Source organism: Accipiter gentilis, chromosome 6 (assembly GCF_929443795.1).
Source record: "Accipiter gentilis chromosome 6, bAccGen1.1, whole genome shotgun sequence".
Classification (NCBI taxonomy): domain Eukaryota; kingdom Metazoa; phylum Chordata; class Aves; order Accipitriformes; family Accipitridae; genus Astur; species Astur gentilis.
In genome coordinates this window covers 26548990-26568284 of record NC_064885.1, presented here as the reverse complement: position 1 = coordinate 26568284, position 19295 = coordinate 26548990, and the positions used below count along the sequence as shown (strand labels likewise).

The 19295-nt window shown below is 37.0% G+C and overlaps 1 protein-coding gene across 1 annotated transcript in view; it reads left to right on the top strand.

Moving 5' to 3' along the window:
- The window catches only part of DNER (delta/notch like EGF repeat containing), a 134098-nt gene that overhangs the window by 104148 nt on the left and 10655 nt on the right, over positions 1-19295 (top strand). Inside the window, exons 9-11 of the mRNA XM_049803190.1 lie at positions 10930-11052; positions 14359-14472; positions 15560-15691. Coding sequence (XP_049659147.1) covers positions 10930-11052; positions 14359-14472; positions 15560-15691 — 369 coding nt within the window. The remainder of the gene's footprint in view (positions 1-10929; positions 11053-14358; positions 14473-15559; positions 15692-19295) is intronic.

Genomic DNA, 19295 nt, shown 5'->3' with positions numbered 1-19295 from the left:
TTTCTTCATTGTACCAATGTAACAGAATATTGGGGTGCTTATAGCTCCCTTTATACATTTTAGCAATGATAATTAATAGGTGAAGTAGCACTTAGAATGAATGATATCATGTGCTGCATATCCACTACTGCTTAAGCACTTACAGAGTGAAAACCAATAATCTTTGTTTTCATTTGAGTAATTTTGGCGGGCTTTTTTTTAGTCTGTTTCTATAAAGCTATAAACTTGAAAACTGCAGAAGTTAAGGGGAACATAAATTCCCAGTGTACAAGGGATAAACTAAGGAGTGATACTGGACAGTTAGTAGCTCTCTATATACATAACGCTGTGACACGCATGTTGTTCTACAAAGTTCCTTTCAGAGGAATACCTTTTCTCTGCTGCTTTACCTTGCCTTGTGGGGAACCAGTCACGATTCTCCAGCTCTTTTCCCTTCTTTCTCGGTTAGCAGGATGTGCAGGTATCCTACCAATCACAAAGGTTTGGCCAGAAGTAGGCAAGTAGTCCTATAGGTGGTGAGTCTGAACATTAGTACATGCCACATCCAGATATTTTCTTTTTAGCCTGTGCATAGAAAGAAGTCAGCTTCTTTCTCTTCAATAAAGAACTTTCTCCTTTTCCTTTCAAGAAAGAAGCCCACAATCTGTTCCTAGAACACTTCAGATTAGGGTAGTGAGGTTTAGGACAAAAAGAATGTAAAATAACTGTTTAATTTGACTTTCATGTATTATTGGCATTTTGAGGAAGAAAGATGCCACTGCTTTCTGCTTCTTATGGCTTTAGAGCAAGGTGAAATGTACAGAACTCTTCTATTTTCCATGAAAGGAGTGAGCTTTTATCTAAGATTCTGTAGCCCATAAAACTGATATTTCATCTGAAGAGAGATCCCTGAAGACACAAGAATTACCAGCTAATGTCTTTGTCTTGGGCGGTATATTGAATGCACAGTGCAAAGTGTTGCTTTCAGTAATTGATGCATGTGATCAAGGAAATTCCACATGTTGAGGCTAAAGTTTGAAACTGCTTAAGGATGAAAGCATTCATCACTTCATAGGAATGATGGATTGATTTTGAAAATAAGCCATCACTCATTAAATCAATAAATGTGGCAAGAACAGGTTTCAGCATTATGCATACTTCATCATAAGGCTTTCTGTTGTGTAGCAAGGGTCTCACTGGTGTATGCTATCCTGAGAGGGAGGCCACAACATGGTTGTGTTGTTTCACAGTTTTGTTGCTGAAATTTTCTTTTTGCAGTGTGTTTTGATTTTTGAAATGAAGATACTTTTAGTAACAGGTTAGACAACTGGCTATATAGTACTTAGTGCAGTTACAAAGTTTGTGCATATGTAATGCAATTATCCTGATCCAGAGCATGATGTAACAGTGAAGTCTGTTTTGACTAAATTTTATAAAGTCTGTTGAAAAAAGGTAATTTTTGGAACTCAGTTCAATGAGCAGTCCTAACTTTTCTAGACCATCTAGTTTTCTTGCACTGATTCGGATAGGTCTGAATTTAAGTGGTATAGAAAACACTAACCATCTGTGCATTTTGTGTTGAATTGTTTCTCTACCAGAATGGATTAGTTTTATTTGTGGATATGGGGAGTTTGTAATGAAATCTACTAATGCAGCTTTTTTAAAAGGTGTCAGAATTAATCACTACTATTTAGAGATATGGAAAGGGCCATCAGAAGTTGTTTTTGGAGAGCTACTCATAAATGAACAGAAGCTAGTGGAAATTTGTAGTTTGGATTTGACAGATTTATAATTAAATTACATACTTCTTTATAATGAAGAAAAATATGAAAGTGAAATGCAGATGATACCATAGTAGTGTTATCTCATAATTCATTTGTTGTCCAGCAGATGTGAATTTATATAAAAAGGATTGTAAGAATCTCATGCAAGAGCTTTAACCATTAAGACACATAAACTTATTTACCACACGCACACACACAAAAAAAAGCAGCCTCCATTTTATGGATAGTTTTTCAGGAAGCATCCTCAATTCTTCTGCTTGCAACTTCTCAGAAACCAGAGGATAGATAGATTTTTGTGGCAAGATAGGTCCAGATGTTTAAGTGACCTCAAATGTTTTCTGCTCACATGTTTCCGTGAATGGTGTGAACAGAAAAATGGCATTATGTAATGCAGAAGAGTATTTCCTAACATGTGGTTTGTTTTATATATTTCAAGAGGTGAAGATGATAATTCTTTCATCACAAATTTTCAGTCTTCCTTTTTGAAGTGTTTAATTGCTTTGCTGTTCGTTTGCATAATAGAGGAATCCTTAGAGAAAAGGATTGGGTATTGAGACGGAGAGCAACAAGCCTAATCATATTTAAATAGAGCTAGCATATCCTGTCTTATTGAGAGCACAAACTAGAATTCATATCAGTTGATAATTAGTTCCATGTCTGACAAAATATCTTTTTGATTGCAGGTAGTTGAAATTGCCAGGTGCTGTTTTCCTAAATTCATTTTTAGAACTGAGAATTTAATAGTTTAATATTTACCCCTTCATTTTGGATATACTTGTCCTCACTCAGCCCCCAGAACGACTAAATAGCAGAGGGAGTGAACAGGAAAAAAAAGGATTGAAATTAAAAAAAAAATTCTGGAAAGACAGGGAAAAAGCACTCCGTGGGTAGGACTATGAGAGTTGCTTGGTAGCATCAACCTATTCCTTGACTGGCTAGCAAGTATTTTGTTAACTTGTTTGGATTCGTAGCAGAAAACTGCTGTTTTTCTAGCTATTGAATGGTACAGACAGTTAGGGCATGGTCAAAAAAACCCTACAGAGGGTCAAGAAGTTATGGAGATGAGGAGCTGCCTAACTCTGGACAACAAAGAAAGCGATCAAAATGTATCAGTATGTTTTGATCTTTACTTTTTTTTCAATATATGTCTGAAACCGCAGTTGACTGCAAAAACCCCAGAGATTGATGAAGAGCATTTTTAAGACTATCAGTGCTGTGTATACTCTGGGAAGTTCTGAAAAGAATTGTCAGCATTCAAATGCTTTGAATTGTAGAAATCAAAACACAAGAAGAGATATTTTACCTTTGTATAAGAAATGGGAAGATAAGTCAACAGAAACCTGAATTTCCCAATTAGTGTGAAATAATTTTCCTCTAAATTTCTGTCATGAAAAGGGATCCGATTTCTGAACTGGAGTATTGGGAGCTGTCCAGCACGAGTGCCCTTTCTCAAGGCAGCCATGGTAGGAAAAAGTAGGCATTTCTTTTTCCATATAAGCCAGGGAAGTTTTGATCTTTTTCAGCATGTTCTTTGCCTATGGTTCAAACAACAAAAAGCTAGTTAAATATTCTCAGAGAAAGAAAAGCTTTTTTTTCTGAAATGTGTCACCTACACCTGATTAGAAGTTGTTGGTTAGGTTTGTTCAAAGTAATACCGTGTCTCTCTGGACTTAAAAGTAGTCTCTGATCTCTCATGTTATGGAGACTTATTTTTATTTAAATAATATTTGTGCATTTAAAAGTTAGCCAGATGAGAAACCATAGAGGTTGCATCCAAGACCATATATGGCACTTCTTTAGTTGACCCCTTTTGTGTTGCTCCATGTGTGAAATTTAATGGGAAGTATTTAAAAAAAACAATTTATTTTTTCCAAACCTTTTGTAGATGGCTATAAGCTTCACTTTTAAAAATGACAATTTGTTTTAGAAGGAATTCCCTCTACAAATAGAATTTCTTGCTTCATATAAAGGTGGAACTAAAGGTCAAATTATGTGAGCTTGTCACTACTCTATCAATAATTTAAAAACTTGGATAACTTATTTCAAAAGATCATTGAAGAACTGCACCTAGGTGGTAGCAAGATAGGAATAGTCAGAATTGTTTGTTTCCTTCTTTTATGCCTTTTCATTGTTATGAACATACCACCATGGGGTTTTTTTTCCATTTTTTTTTAAGTCATAGGAGCAGGATTTGAACCAATTATCTTCAGAGATTTTCCCCACAAGTTAAAGGGATAGTAGGTAAATGGGATCAACTTCTGTGTAGATCAGCATTTAGGAGGCATTGTAACACACACTTTGCCACTGCTTTGTGTAATTATTGCAAGTAAGGCAGACAAGAGCAATTATAAACTTAAGGATTCCTAGGTTGCAATTCCTAAAAACCGCTATAGCTATAGAGCATGGCCTAACACATTTTTGGTATCTCTATCAAAAAGCAGTTTGACAGAGTGGATGGGTTATGTCTCTGGTATATTAAAAAGCTGGATTCTATTCACAATTTTGCCTGCAGAGACTTTGACGGTGTCTGTTACGTTACTTGTAAAGTGGATGAATAAAATTTGTGTGCAGTTTAGTACCATAATCAAGGGTTGATAATAAACATACTGAACTACATACAGAAATTGCCATACGTTAGTAGGAAAGAAATTATCTCTGCCACTTGACCCTGAGGCTTTCTGGCTTGCAGGCTCTCAGCACTGGTGTGTCAGCTCCTAGACTACTGACTTCTTTGTACAGGAGTCTTTCACTTTCAGACATGTCCCTGAATTCCTATACATTATTTTTTTAGATATATTAATGGTAAGTTTGTTAAATGACATTTTAGAATGGTATTCTGTTTTGATTATATGGTATAACTGAAACATGGTGTTTTAAAAACTTTAGAACCTGCCACTTTTTTTATTTGTGTTGAGCTCCAGGATGCCATGTTTTTGGTGGGGTTTTTTTAGGTATTTTACAGAGGATATGATTTCTTATTACAGAAGCAAAGCGCTGCAGAGTTTTGCTTATATGTGTGACCTGAATGTCATCCTTCCTTTATGCACTGTTTCTACTAGCAGGCATGGTGTCAGCTGGATTTTCATCTGTGTTACTTCTGCCTCAAAAATTAAACAAGAGAGGAATTTTAAACAGTTCCAATTAGCCCAAGGTCTGTGAAAGTCTCCTCACTTGGTAGGTAGTTTGGTTTCCATGCTTTTTTTGACAGTGTACAGATCTGAAGAAAAATAAATTATAGTTATTATACTTGCATATCTGCACAGTTTGCAGAATGTGCACAACTAGGCATTTACTACTACATTTTTTTGTGTGTTGGCTTTCATTGTGGGCATCATTATGGATAACTATACATCTAATAGCTTGTATAGAAAAGCTAATTTGTATAAGTTAACTTGGAAAGCAGTATAGAACTTTTGAATATTCCTATTTCCGGAACGGGGGGTGGGGGGTGGGTAAAAATCTGTAAGTTATTTCCAAGTTCAATACACTTCTTTTTCAAATGTCTGCTCAGAGGGCTCTGTGGAATTCACAAGCCTGTGCAACCATACCTACTTTGTATTATGTGGGTGATTTTTCAGTTGCACATGAAACTTTACCTTTAAATCTTTACTTATATGCTTTCACACCCCAATTATTAGTACTTATCACCCAGCCCTTTACAGGTAACAAAGAAATACCCAGTGTTTGGACATTAGATTCATAGTTTGTGTCGTGTTTTCATGCTTACCCCATGTTAAAGAACTGATCCTGATAAAAACTCTTGTGCTCATTTGTTGGATTTCTCATCTAGAACCTGGTTTGTGAAACCAGTGGGACCCCATTGCGTCTGTTTGTAGAACATTTATTTAGTCCCTGAATCCTAAAGCAGTTTTTTTTCCTCCTCGTAAACCTTTCCTTTTAAACCTTGTTTTGTCTTTATGCTCCATTATTTTAATAGAACTGCTGTTATCAATTTGAAAGGCAAATGTTTAATATAGTCTTTTTAATTTTGTCTGGCCCAAAGCAAAGAGATCTATGTAGAAATTGACTAAATGTCGCAACAAAGTTTTGCATTTGGCTTTCTTAAAGACATAGCAAAGCACATGTACAGACATTAACACTTGCCCTTTACTTTATAAATATATATGATAGCACATATAGAATATTAAAAAAAGAAAAAAAAAAAAAAAGAGAAGAGGAGTGTCAGAAAAAATTCCACAGGGTATGAAGAGTGGTGCCAACTTCTGAAGTAGTACCATGGAGTATGTTTCCTCTGTACTTGATTTTTTGCTCATGCAGCTTAATAGATGATTATAGGAGCATAGGTTTATCTTAGTGCCTTTGCAGCAGGTGCAACATTTATCTGCAGCAGCAGCAATTATTCTTTCCTCTGTCTTTTCCCTTCCCACATTTTGGAACTGGGGCAGGAAATGCAAGCTCTGGCAGAAGTGACTTTAGGTTAATTCCTGTTCCAGATTGTCTGTGAGCCCTTTATTGCTTCTGTTTCCTCATCTTGTTTCCACTTCCACATTAAGACAACCCTCTATGCATTCTGGCCATGGCTGGTAAGCATGCCTTCCTACCTTCCTGCCATCTGGAGCAGCTCTTCTCTCCTTCTCTTATTTAATAGCTATACAAGCTCAGACTTTAACTGAACACATTTATTTCTTGACTATATAACATGCAACTCTGTTAGTGAGCAGCCATATATATATATGTACTGATGCTGTTGCCTGCAAAGTAGAGCTCTCTTGCATTGTATCCTATTAGGCCTTCCCATAAAGATGGGATTTTTGTCCTGCTGCCTTGATTTGCTGGAGTCTTAAGTGTGGATAAGCCCAGGGAATCACTGTTGAGGAGCTAGTGTCTAAGAAAGCCTCAAAAGCTTTCCACTTTGTTCTTTATTGATTTATAAAGGGAGAGTAAGCTTCTCTCTCTCTCTTTTGTTAACCTGATAGCACAGATATTCTCAAGATGTTGCACTGCTATATCTTTTGCTCTGTTAGTGCTCTTGAAGGCTTTGACAAAACCCATGGCTTCTCCTCATCAGCCTGCATGACATAGATTGTGTTTCCCCTTTCACGTTTTCTCCCTTTGCAGTTTTTAACATAGCCATGTGCAAAGGCAGTGCACCTTGGGACGTAGCTGTCTGAAGGCCATGCCAGAGAGCATCAGGCAAATATCCTGGCCTCTTAAGGGCTGCCTCCCTGTTGCTTAAGAAGGAGAAAGAAGGATTTGGGAATCCAGAAGAGAGTGGCAACAGATTTGTTTCTGCCTTTGTAAAAAAAAGTAGCAGAGGGACGGTCATGTAGAGGGAGAAGAGGTAATGTAGGGACATCTTTATTTTAGGAGGGTTTTTTAGGTTCCCTGTCTGTTCCTCAGCCTCTGAAGGGAGAATATCAGAATGGGACCATGCACTGGCAAGTTCTGCTTGAGTCCATGAAGGTGCTGTTATTGAAGGCATATCCAATTTCTAGTGACCTGGAAAAAAAACGTTTAGTAATATTGCCCTTTTTGAAGCTGCAATGCCCAATGTGGGTTTTTATCCCTTCTCAAGGACACAGCAGCGGGGGAAGTGTTGTTAATGTAGGTATTAATTCTTTCTTTCTGAATATGTCCGAAGAACTGTTAGCACAAAAGATGCAAATAGCTGTATTTGGAATTGCTTGTGAACGTAAAAGCAGCAGAATTGTAGTGTTACTAGAAAGAGAGGAAGCAACTATACTAGAATCTGTTATTCTGAAGTCTGTAAAAAATTCTCCTGTTTCCATCTAAATTCTTTAACAAAAATAGAGAAATTATTTATGTAGTCTTTTTGGAGATACATGTATGAATTCAGTATAATACATGGTTTATAATATCAGTACAATTTAAAAGCAGTAATACAGAGAGAAACGTTTCTTAAGAATGATAAGGTGCCTCTTGGGTCCATGAGAAGAAACGTGCCTTTCCCTCAGGTGCCTGGTGCCACAGCAGAACTTTGTCCATCCCAGCAGTTACAGCAGAAGGAAGCTGCTGGCTCCAGGGTGATGAGGACCATGAGGGTGAAATCGTGTGTGGGCGAGATCTGCCCTCTCGTGGAGAGAGAAAATATCTTTCCCTCGCTGTGTGCATGTCTGACAGCGTGGGCTGTCTTAATCCTAAGGAGGTGATACGATAGCTCTCATTGATTTTGGAAACCAGACAACTATTCAGTCACAAAATTCCCTCTGTTCCCTCTGAAAGGTGAGAAGTGGGAAGGACTTTTTTCTGAAAATGTCTGATTACATCTGTGTTCAACGCAGGGAATTCCCGTATGTTTTTCTTTTAAGTTTTCTGATTTTGGTGGTTTGTGTGTCGGCTACAAATGTCACTACATAAAGATATTTCCTTCATCATAGACTGATAAGAAAACCCATAACATTTTGCATAATTAATTCTGTGTTGCCTGCCTAACAGCTTTGGAGAAAGTGGTTCTGAAATGTTTCTTCATAAGCTACTAGTCCAACTAACTATTTACTATGAAAAGACAATTTGGTGCAGAATCAAATGGGTAATATTGTGTATATGTCTTGTATAGTACTAACATGTTGTATCTTCATACAGTTTTATTTTGAATTATCCATAATAAGGAGGGGGAGGGAGGATGGAAATGGTGTCTGGAGGTGGCATTTGTTGTGTTTTCTATGGTTCTGTGGGAATTTGGGGGAAAACTTAGACCAGGAGAGTGAATATAGATTACCACTTACTAAGATAAGAATCTGCCTCTCTCTTTGGTTCTTTGTTCATGACAGATACCCTCATTTCATGTCTATAAGCTTTGCTACTAACTAGAGATTATCTGAAGAAGTAAAATCACACTGCAGAATCTACACTTTGTATTTTAGGCCTTTTCCCTGGCATCTTTATTCATGCCTGTTGCATCTTTATTCATTGTATGTTCATTCATCTATTGCTTTTATAGCTATATGTAATGAGTAAATCAAGATTTTAAAAAGTACATAAACACCTTTCCAGTGCATCATATTATATTATAGATTACAAGCGCATATTCATGGTATTATATTACACTAACAGGAGGTTGAGAGGAATAACAGCTGTGACGAGTCAAGAAGGTTAAATATTTCACTGATTTAACCAAAAGTAATCCATGGTAGGGGTAAGAAGAGTCTCCTTATGTACTGTTAACATACCATGACATATCTTCTCTGTATGACTGTTCTTTGTGAAACAGTGTTTTTAATATGAAAGCATATTTGAAACTGCCTTTTTAAATGTGTAATATAGACCTTAATCAGAATGAAATTTCAAGAACATTGAGCACAGTTGACAAATAGAGGGAAGCTTTTGTTTAAAACAAATAAAAAATTTCCCAGTCTACATTGCTTTCAGTACCAGGCAAATATTATAAAATAACAGCCCAACAGGAAAAACAGTGCGCAGTAACCACTGCATACAAAGTGTCTCTGGCATTACTCTGTGGAAAATAGTAAGGGCTAGAATTTCTATCCCCACCTTTTCATGGATGGGTAAAGAAGAGATGGTGCTATGGTTTCATGAAGCCAAACCATTGACTAAAACATCTGAAGCACTAATATGTGTTAATTATCGAGTCAATTCAGGTGATGTTAACTGCCTGGTCTTTGGTTTGCTCGAGAGGGAGGTAGGCTGTGTGATGCCCCAAGTCAGATGTTAGGACTTGCATTTGTTAGCAGCATGTAGCTAACAGCTGAAGAGGTGTAGACAATGCAAAAGTCTGGTCACTCAATTATTTGCTGTAATTTCCAGGAAAGGGGTAAACATTGTGAAAGATACATGTTTTAGTAGAATTTTTTGTACTATTTTTATTTGTACTTTCAAAAAGATAAGAACCATATTCTGTTTAATCTATTAAATTCTGAAACTTCCCCTAAAGGTAATTTGGCTAATTATGAAGCACTCCTTGTGCCCCCAAAGAGAGGGAAACAACTATTTAGAAAGGCTTGAGCAAATTGCCTGGTACTTTTTTCATTGGTCAAACACACCAGCAGTTTCTTCTGTGCTAATGCTTGTCTGTTAGGAAGAAAGTAGTGTTTATGTTGCATTTAAATGCATTATTTTTGCTTACTAAGCATTATGACCTATCTATTTTATTGTTTTTCTTTTTGATGTATTAATTGCCTATAAATTTAGACATTGTTTCTGGAGTTGGAATGCCCCTACCTTAAGAAAGGTTAAAAAAAAAAAAAAAAAGAAAGAGAAGAAAAAAGTAACAAGAAAGAAGAGAGGAAGCTTTTCTTTAACAAAAGTCTTTTGAAGAGGAATTAAATAAGCTTATTGGTATCAAATATAATAGTCTTCAAAATGACCAGGCTTAAGATTCTTTATATTTAATACTGAGTAACCAATATTATCAGGCAAACATTTTTTAGCATTAGAGCTAGTTTATTTCCTCTGTTACACTGTACTAATTAATGCTGTTACTTAATATGAGTAGGTACTACTTTGACCTGATAAACTATGTCGAGAAAGTAATTCCACTAGTGTTAAGGCTAATGATTGTATGGCATGCTAAATAATGAGAAAAGTGCTATTTTGAGTGGATTAACTCCTTATTTCTTACCTCATGATACAAATGACTCAGTGGCCATTAATAGGTCTTATAGCTTTTCTGTGCTTCTACTTTCTATGTCTGCATAATGAGGCCATAATACCTGCCTGCGGCTTGGGAATACTGTAAAAAATTAAGTATCATAAGGCTTCTAGGGTGTCTTGACATTGTACAGCATTAAAGTTAAAATATATTATCATTCTAACTACTGTTATACAATTATCACTACTTTGATGAAAAGTCGCTTTGATGCAAGGATCTGAGAAGGCTAGGAGATACGTCAATATTAGTTTATTCCTTTTTACAATTGGAGTGCAGGTATTCACATTGTTCCTAGTGGCCTTGGTCACCAGTTGCAGTGCTTATGGCCTCACTGTGGTTTATTGCAGGGGCTAGGGCTTCTCTTGGAACATTGTGCTTCCAGGATTATTATTTTTTTTTTTTTTGTTATTTTCACCTGGGGAGCAGGTGTCCTTAAAATCAGTGTTTTAACATGTATCTGTCTGCACAGTATATTTCAATTAGCAAGCATCTGCCTGCAGTCTATAGTTGCTTAATTGTTATTTTTTACTGGGAAGTGTTTCATAGCTTGTTTTATTTCCTCTTCATGTGATTTAGGTTACCACGGCCTTTACTGTGAAGAGGAATATAACGAATGCCTTTCTGCACCCTGCCAGAACGGAGCCACCTGCAGAGACCTCGTCAACAGTTACGAGTGTGTGTGCCTTGCTGAATATGAAGGTAGGATAGGGTTTGCCTCTTGTTTTTTGAATTGTTCTATGTATTTTTTATGGTAGGTTCTGTTACGAACAGAGATCTACAATATCCTTCACTGAGCAGAAATAAAACCCACATCTAAAATTGAGGGAAACAGACTTCAGCGTAGATCCTGATGCCATAATCTTTATTCAAATGAGTAGTTCAGATTTAGCTGGTCTGTGAGGAATGCATGTCCTTGTCTGAGGGTACAAATGGCTTCTCCCTGTTCTTCTTAGGTGTACTTTTTTCTGCTGTTTTTAAGATATGTTAGAAAGTGAGGAGTTTTTAATAGAAAACATAACTGTTAAATAAAATTTTTCATCAGTTATTGTTAGGAGCCATCACATGGAGGGCTTTCCAAATTCTTTTTTTATTTATTTTCTCCAGTGAAGTGAGTTAAAAACATAGTAATAAAAGATTAGTATTTGAAACACATTAGGACAAAGGAGTAAAACCGAAAGTTTTATGTTGATTGTTCATTTAGAAGACCATAAAGCCCAGAGACAGTAGTAGATCTGTGAATGCTTTCCAATGTTAACTGCAGCTCTTCCTAGATACGTTCAAATGGAATCAGTCTTTAGCATTTCTTAAGTAATTTATAAAATAGAGGAGAAAAGTGTGTGTTTTGCTATACAAAATCTTTTATCTTGCAGTTGATTTCAGCTTTACATAGAGTAGCACATACCAGCTGTCTGTGATGTGCCTCTCTGTGGAGGGCTAAATGATACTTTTTTTGTGTATTCTGTTTCGAATCATGCTGTGAGAACATTTTGAATGTAATTTTATATATTAGTATTAAAATATATATATTTTTTACATAGAATGACTATGTTTTAAGGAACATTACCCCAGCATTTTCTCATTAAGGGTATCAGTCCTTATCTGTGTTGATAAGTAACGCTCGCTTAACAGCTCCTTGAGGCTAAATATGTATTTCGTGCTGGTGATGACACTGGTCTTTGACAATAGATACAGAATTCATCATTTTAGAGGCTTAGTGAGGAAATGACCCTCAGCTTCTCATGACAGTTTAAAGAGCACTTAACCATAATGTTATGACTTCATGTTCTGTTCTCATCTGACCTGTACATGCAGCTGAAAGCACTGTGTGCGCAGCCCATTTTGCTTTAAATGAAAGCAGGGGACCCGGTCCTGTAAGCAGTTTTTGCTGATTACTGAGCTTTCGTCATTCCGCTACTTAAGGTATTCAGTGATACTAATGAACAGAGCCAAGGTACCCAGCTCAAGATACCACGCGGGCCGTGAGAGGCCTCAATTTTATCACCACCAACCCAGACCTCCCCACGTGCAGTCCCCCCTTCTGCCCCCATACCCCCGCGCTGGCAAACAGACAAGAGCCGTTACCGCTGGTCTGGGCCGAAGTACCCGCCAGCAGGTACCTGGGGGCTTCTGGCTCTGCTGGCTTCTGCTGCTTAGCTGCAGGGTGCTCGAACTAGAGCGCTCTGCCTTTTTGCTGCTGACAGACTGACCAGGTGATTTCAGCAGGTCTGTAGCAAGTGAGTAGGTGTGTGCATATAGCTAGAATATATAGAGATATTTGAAATAAGTTGCTTGTATGTATTTTTATCCCTATTAACTTGAGAGGATTGTTTTTATATAACTCCTGTAAGCTTGCATTGCTGTACATAACTGCAGTGTTGAACACTAGAGAACTAAGTTCATTCCTTTTAATCGTTCACTCATTAAATAAATTTGCTTGTATACATAGATCTGATAGATTATGCGTCCAATTTCTTCCTTTTTGGTATTGATTTTTCTTTCTCATATTCTTTTCTCTAAAGACTATTTTCTTGCTAATTTTACCTCTGTATAGTTCTGCATCTCAAACTCTCCAAATTCAAATTCACAGACTGCCCAATTCCAGTGCAACACAATTGGTATTCATGAAAGAATTGGGAAGGAGTAAGGCAGGATCAGCTGCATGTCCACTTTTCACATGTATTTGCCTAACCTCTTCCAGTCCTCCATCATTGTAGGTTCTGTAATCTCCACAAGCAACATAATTTCTTCACTGTCATTCACTGCCTCATGATTAGAAACATTTTTCTGATGACAAAGCTGTATTGCAGTTTTTATACATAATAAACATAATGAGTTTATGCTTCTATTGACTATGCATCTTTACAGTTTGCAGGACAGTAAGAATGTAGAAACAGGAACCACCTTAAAAAGTGAAAAATGGGTTTGTTATCTGTAAGCGTTATCACGTGGAAGCATTCAGAATCCTGTCCTGCTCTTCAGTTTGTTGAAATTCTTGTAGAAAGTGTAAGAATGGGAAAACTTGACGATAACTTAGGATTTTAGCTAAGTGGTCACTTTGGATTCATTCCCAGACAAACTGGTAATAAGATTTAGATTTAGACTTAAAACTTACATTAAAGGCTAAATTTAAGCGGGTATTTTAATTGCAAGTTAATTTCACTGTAGTAGATGTATTATAAATGAAGTCCCACCAATCATTCATTATTCACATACGTACATTTTTTTTGTGTGTTTCAGTGCCATCAATGCACTTAGATTGTTCATGTATTGATTTTTCTATTTTTATCTGAAAAGTAGATTCAGAGAAAATGATGCATGTAGGAGCGGCAGTAGAGCCTCTCTCCCCATCCTTGGGTGGGAATCTGCTGTGCTTTATGTTCTGTATGCCAGATACGGCTTGCACTGTCTTCTGCAAGTCAAAGCTGCTGAATTCACACAGCCTACACCTGAGAATGAAAGAGCGAAGCTAGTGGCATGAAGTTGAGCAGCCCAATTATTTACTTTTAGCTATACATTTGAATAAATTAATTTCTCTTTTTATTGCCTTAGTTACTCCTCAGTTTCCTGCGAAAGTCAGTGAGATGCTTTAGAATGCTTATGTATATTATTAAAGAAGTTACTACATAAAATTCTTACTGAAGACAATTATTGTTTACATTTTATTGAAGACTATTAGATAGCTAATCAGACTATGCTTTATTATACCATTGGTTTTCCATAGACACTCCAGCAGTTCTTGTTAACAGAAATTGTCCCACCTCTCTTATCCCAAAACCTCAGTGGGTGGGAAGAGCAGAGAGGAGGGGGGTGGGTGTGTGTGTGTGTGTAAAAAGTTTGGCCACTATAAAATATATGGCTTTAGTCTTATGGCATTAGCCTAATAGGACAGGTTTGGAGGCTGCACATCGTTGTGCTCATCCAGGTGAAGTTAAGTTATCGTATGTACTGATTTCATGCTGTCAGTATACGTCATGTGAATGGCAATTACTAATTTTACCTTTTCAGGAAGGCACTGTGAATTATACAAAGATCCTTGTGTTAACATCAACTGTCAGAATGGTGGCACTTGTGACAGCGAAGGTCTAAATGCTACATGTATTTGTGCATCTGGATATACAGGCAAGTAATTTGTACATTACATAGAACACCTAGTTGTCAGTGTTCACTGTGTCCAAAAGAAGACAAATACCAAATAAGACTGTGTCTTTTCAAAGAAACAAATTAATTTGGACTTTGCTGAATTGTAATCAGTCTGGTGAGAATGAAAAGTTCTTGCTATTACTTGCAACTGCTTTGAACTTTAAAAATTTTGCAGCAAAGAAAGCCTGTTACTAAAGAGAATTCACTAAGCTAACAGCTATTTAACGTGCCTTATGACCTTACTGCTTGAGACTAGATTGCATTTTTAAAATAACACTTTGAAGACTTCCAGGTAAGCCAATATACTAATTGGACAGTGCTGAAGCTGGAAAATGTTTTAATATTGACCTTAGTTACTGCGAGCTGAAGAAACAACTTATTCTGTTACCTTAATATGCAATTGCTAAAAGCCCTAAAGTGCTTGTTATGAATCAATTTACACTTTCAGAGTAATGGTAAGCAGCCCATTTAATCCTTTGGCCTTCTATTTAAGCTGACATGATTGGTGTAATCCAAATATCTGCTGTTAAAATAATTACAACCTGATGCTCTGTTACTCGTGTAAGGTAATATCCAATGTGATAGTAATAGATAAACCCATTCATAGCTGTTTTGTAGATCAAATTGTGCTTTTTGATCTGTTCTAATTTTAAAGGGCATTTCTTTTAAAAGAATTAGCTTTCCATTGTACGGTGGCTGTTTCTCAAAGGCACTGATAATGTACGTTATTGTATAGCACTTCAGAATATACATGATAAATTGTTATACCAATTTTTCTTGGTATAGAACTTAAAGAAATGAGACACACATAATCTGGGTGAGGTTAGTCAAGTCGCTTAGCCCTCAGACTTTGTTTTCACCTGGTTGAATGAGGATAATATTTCCTTGGATGCTACATAAGACTTATTTCTTGAAATCGTTATAGAACACTTCTGATGTTCTGATAATAAAGATGCTATTGAGTTATAAGGTGTTTTGCAGCTAGAGAAAAATTAAATGATTGAAGATGTACCTGCTACATGAGGCACCCACTATATACTTGTTTGGGTTTTTTTTCCAACATAAGGTGAAGAATGTGAAATTGATGTAAATGACTGTGACAGCAACCCATGTCACCATGCTGGAACTTGCATAGATCAGCCTGGTGGTTACACCTGCCATTGTCCCCATGGATGGGTTGGTGCAAACTGTGAAATACGTAAGTTTTGTAGTTTTCTAAAGATTTCTGAGAGTGATACCTTATAATAAGGAAGTTTATATTTGTCTCTAATACCTATCTGCACAAACACTCTGAATCATCTGTAAATTATCACTGTTCCGTTAAATGCATTTTATTTTAGGCTGTAACATTTCAAAAATGGCTGTGAAAGTTAGAAAATTCTGTTTCTGGGCACACTACTTTGAGCTGTGTTGGACTAGATTGCCAGAGATGTTATCTCACAGCTGGGTACTAAGCTGTTTGCCTTTTAATTGCACTTATGCTTTAGAACTTACTTTCATACTTACCTTGAGTAAAGTGTACCCCCACAGAGCTATAAGCATGGTCCTAACAGACTTGTACTGACTTCTGAGCGCCTGCAGTTCTAGAGATGTTTCAGCAAAACAATTTTGAACTTGCTTACTTAAGGAAATAAGTTGTGTGTAATTGTGCTGATTTGTGTGTGCATGCATTTACCAGCTTTTTCAGGAATAACTTTTCCAACCATAGGCTGATTTCCACCAAATTTGTTACAATGGCAAAGGTCTCCTAAACAAAATATTTCCTAGGCATTTAGTAAGACTTAGAGAGGTTTCATTGGTGGGTCTAGTGTGAAGGAACAGCTTCAGTGTAATCTCGCTTCTGAGTATAGAGAAAAGCATCAGGGTAAGTGCACCCTCTTCCAACTGTGGAAGAGTTAAAACAGAAATTAGGCTTCATCGTTCTGCTGCTCACAGAGCTGCTTTGTATTTCCCTGATGTCTTGTTCTTGGACTACAGATGTTGTCTTTACTAGGGAGTTTAGCTGTGTATTTAACTGCTTGAATGCTCAGGTACTGTGGTCATAGATCCCTTCAAGTCATTATACAGATACACAGATTTGTGTGAGGGGATTTACACCACTTAGCACAGCTAATGTTGCAGGGATAGGTAACATTAAGAAATAAACAGAAGGGACTCAGAAAGCTCCTAGTGTACATTCATGAGAAAATACCTACACAAAGGCTGGAATAAAAAATGTTTTCTCTCTCTCATTTACACAAGGAGCATATGATGCTTCTCTTTTTTACTCTCTTTTACTTAAACTTTACTTAAACATATCGACTACTTTTAAGTTGATTTCTATTCTTGACTTTAGTCCTTACTTTAGCCCAGAAGACAACTCTGTTCACACTTGGACTGACACAAAAGTTTTATCTTGACAGGTTTATGACCTTCTCTCCTTGTAATTGTTGGCTGTGGATTCAGTCTCAGTGCTTTCTGTTGAAAGCCAAGACTGCAGAAGAGCATTGCTAGCTAGCCCAGAGATGGTGACAGCACGGCCTTTTTGTTGTCTCTGTGAATGGCACACATACTTCCCTGTGGGGTACAGAACCATTGTGATGTTGGGAGCACGATGTTGTGTGATATCTGTATGCCATATCACTCATGCTAAAAGATTCTCAGATGAGTTTTTACTGACAAGGCTGCTGTTAGTGATACCTGAAACATGCATATCCAAGCTGATCAGCAAGGCAGTGTAATTCTACCTGCCTTAGCTAATAAGTAGTGTGCTGACAGACGGGTGTGTTTAGTTTTTGGAGAAAGCAATAATCATCCTTGAAACATACGTCCTGGAGTACCTCAATGTAGTAACAATTACATTTCTCTTACGTTATGGAATGAATAGATGCCAAAGGGAAACAAATGGACTTGCACGCTTTCTGAGCCCTGCAGATGTGCTATATGAAATCAGTGATGCTTGTTCTGGAGTCCTCCTTTGGCTGTCATGCTCTAGTCACTAAGGATTTGGCTGTTTGCACCACAGATACATATCGAGGTGCATATAAACACATGGCAAAATGAGCAATGCAGAACAGAGAGTGGAAGGAGCCTTTTCTACTGGCCAGCTACTCAATTATTCCTGCTTCCCCCTGTGAGGGATGCATGCCCCTAAGCACTAAGTATGACAGGTAGGTTCAAGCTTACATCTGTGGTTGGTCAAGATGAACTCCCTTCTGACCTTGTTTGTAAGTGTATGAGAGAGAGAGTGGATAAAACTCTGCTTAATCTTTGTTCTCTTGAGCAAGGGGATTGTCTCAGTACATTATTTCTCTACATGTAGCATCTGTTTATAGTTGAACTGCAGTAGCCTTGCCTGCTCCTCAAGAACTTGGATTTTCTGCTTGTATTACACACTTGCAAACTGTGTAAGTTAAAATTATGGGAAGAAGCAACAGTATTTTGTTGTTGCTGCTTTAAGCCTTTTACTGACTGATTTGTTCTTTTATCTTGTTACTGCTATGACAAGAGGCAGGGAAGTATCTGAGTGTTAAGTGGCATTGATAACACTGCAAGGCTGAATCTCAACCAGAAATATTAGACCTTTTCTTTCCATCTCAATATTTGGAGATGATATAGTATTGTTCATGGCAATTGTTCTCAATTGTAGAGGTTGAAATTGCTGTGTTTTTTATCCAACAAATCAAGATAGCTAATAGAGTATTTATATGTAATAATAATAAAATAGGCTATATAAAAAAATGCAATCTAGAACATTCTGTTTTGGATTGGTCTTAAAGGAATGAAAACAGGAAAAAAAATATCTTTGCGTAGTCACATAGATACATTTTGAAGAACAATTAAGTTTAAAATTTGAAGGTTACCAATAATTTCTTCAATAAGCTTAACATCAGCAAATGTCTGATGTTCCATTGCTATTGAAGTCACTTTGACAGAGCATCAAAGTAAAATGATGTGTTGTTATGGGACACCATGATACTTCACAATAGTCAGATATAAGTATGGACATGCAGCCTCTCTAACCAATGCAGTGGCTTACATGCAAAGCTGTGGAAGCTTTCCTAAAGCACTTGGATTTTAACCAGTATGTAAAAGATTATGCAAATAGAGAGGGATTGAGTTTTGAAGAAATCACTTTGCAGAAAGGATTTAAAAGCATTTTGATTTGCAGGTTTTTTTCTACAGAACTATGTATCCATTCGAAGATCTTTGTGCTCACTGTCTTTCCCTGAGCTACGAGCTGACCAACTGATGTGAATCTAATTCTAATCGTATCTAGAAGGGCCATATCCAGCTCTCTTATAAACAGGTGCAGCACTTCTCATCTCACTGGAATTGAGTCAATGGTGCAGTGGATTTCTCTTCAGCTCTGAGATTGAATCTATTACTAATCTGCATCTGTTCATCTTTCTGTATCTCCATGTCATATTTATCATATTGTTTCAGCAATTTCTACATAATGGTTAATAATATATTGGAAATTAATTGTAAACACTGCATACTGACTTCCTTTGTATTGGACCATCCCTCTGAATGCTAGAAAAAGACATGATGAAGCCAGGGTTCAGGCTTCTCAAGAGGGGTACAAGCTGGTGTTCAGGAGTCATTTGACTAAATAGGTTGCATTTTATCTTTTGTGATTTTCTGTTAGTAGCCATGTAGGAGGCTGTTGGTACTTAGTCTTTTTTGTAGAACAACTTTCTGTTTACTCTTAATAGTTCACCATTTTTTCACCAGCTGTTTTATCTGCTTGAAGTGACTAGCCTAACAGGATTTCAGGGTTATCTTCTTGTCAAACTGTACTCTTTAATTTTCAGGTGCTG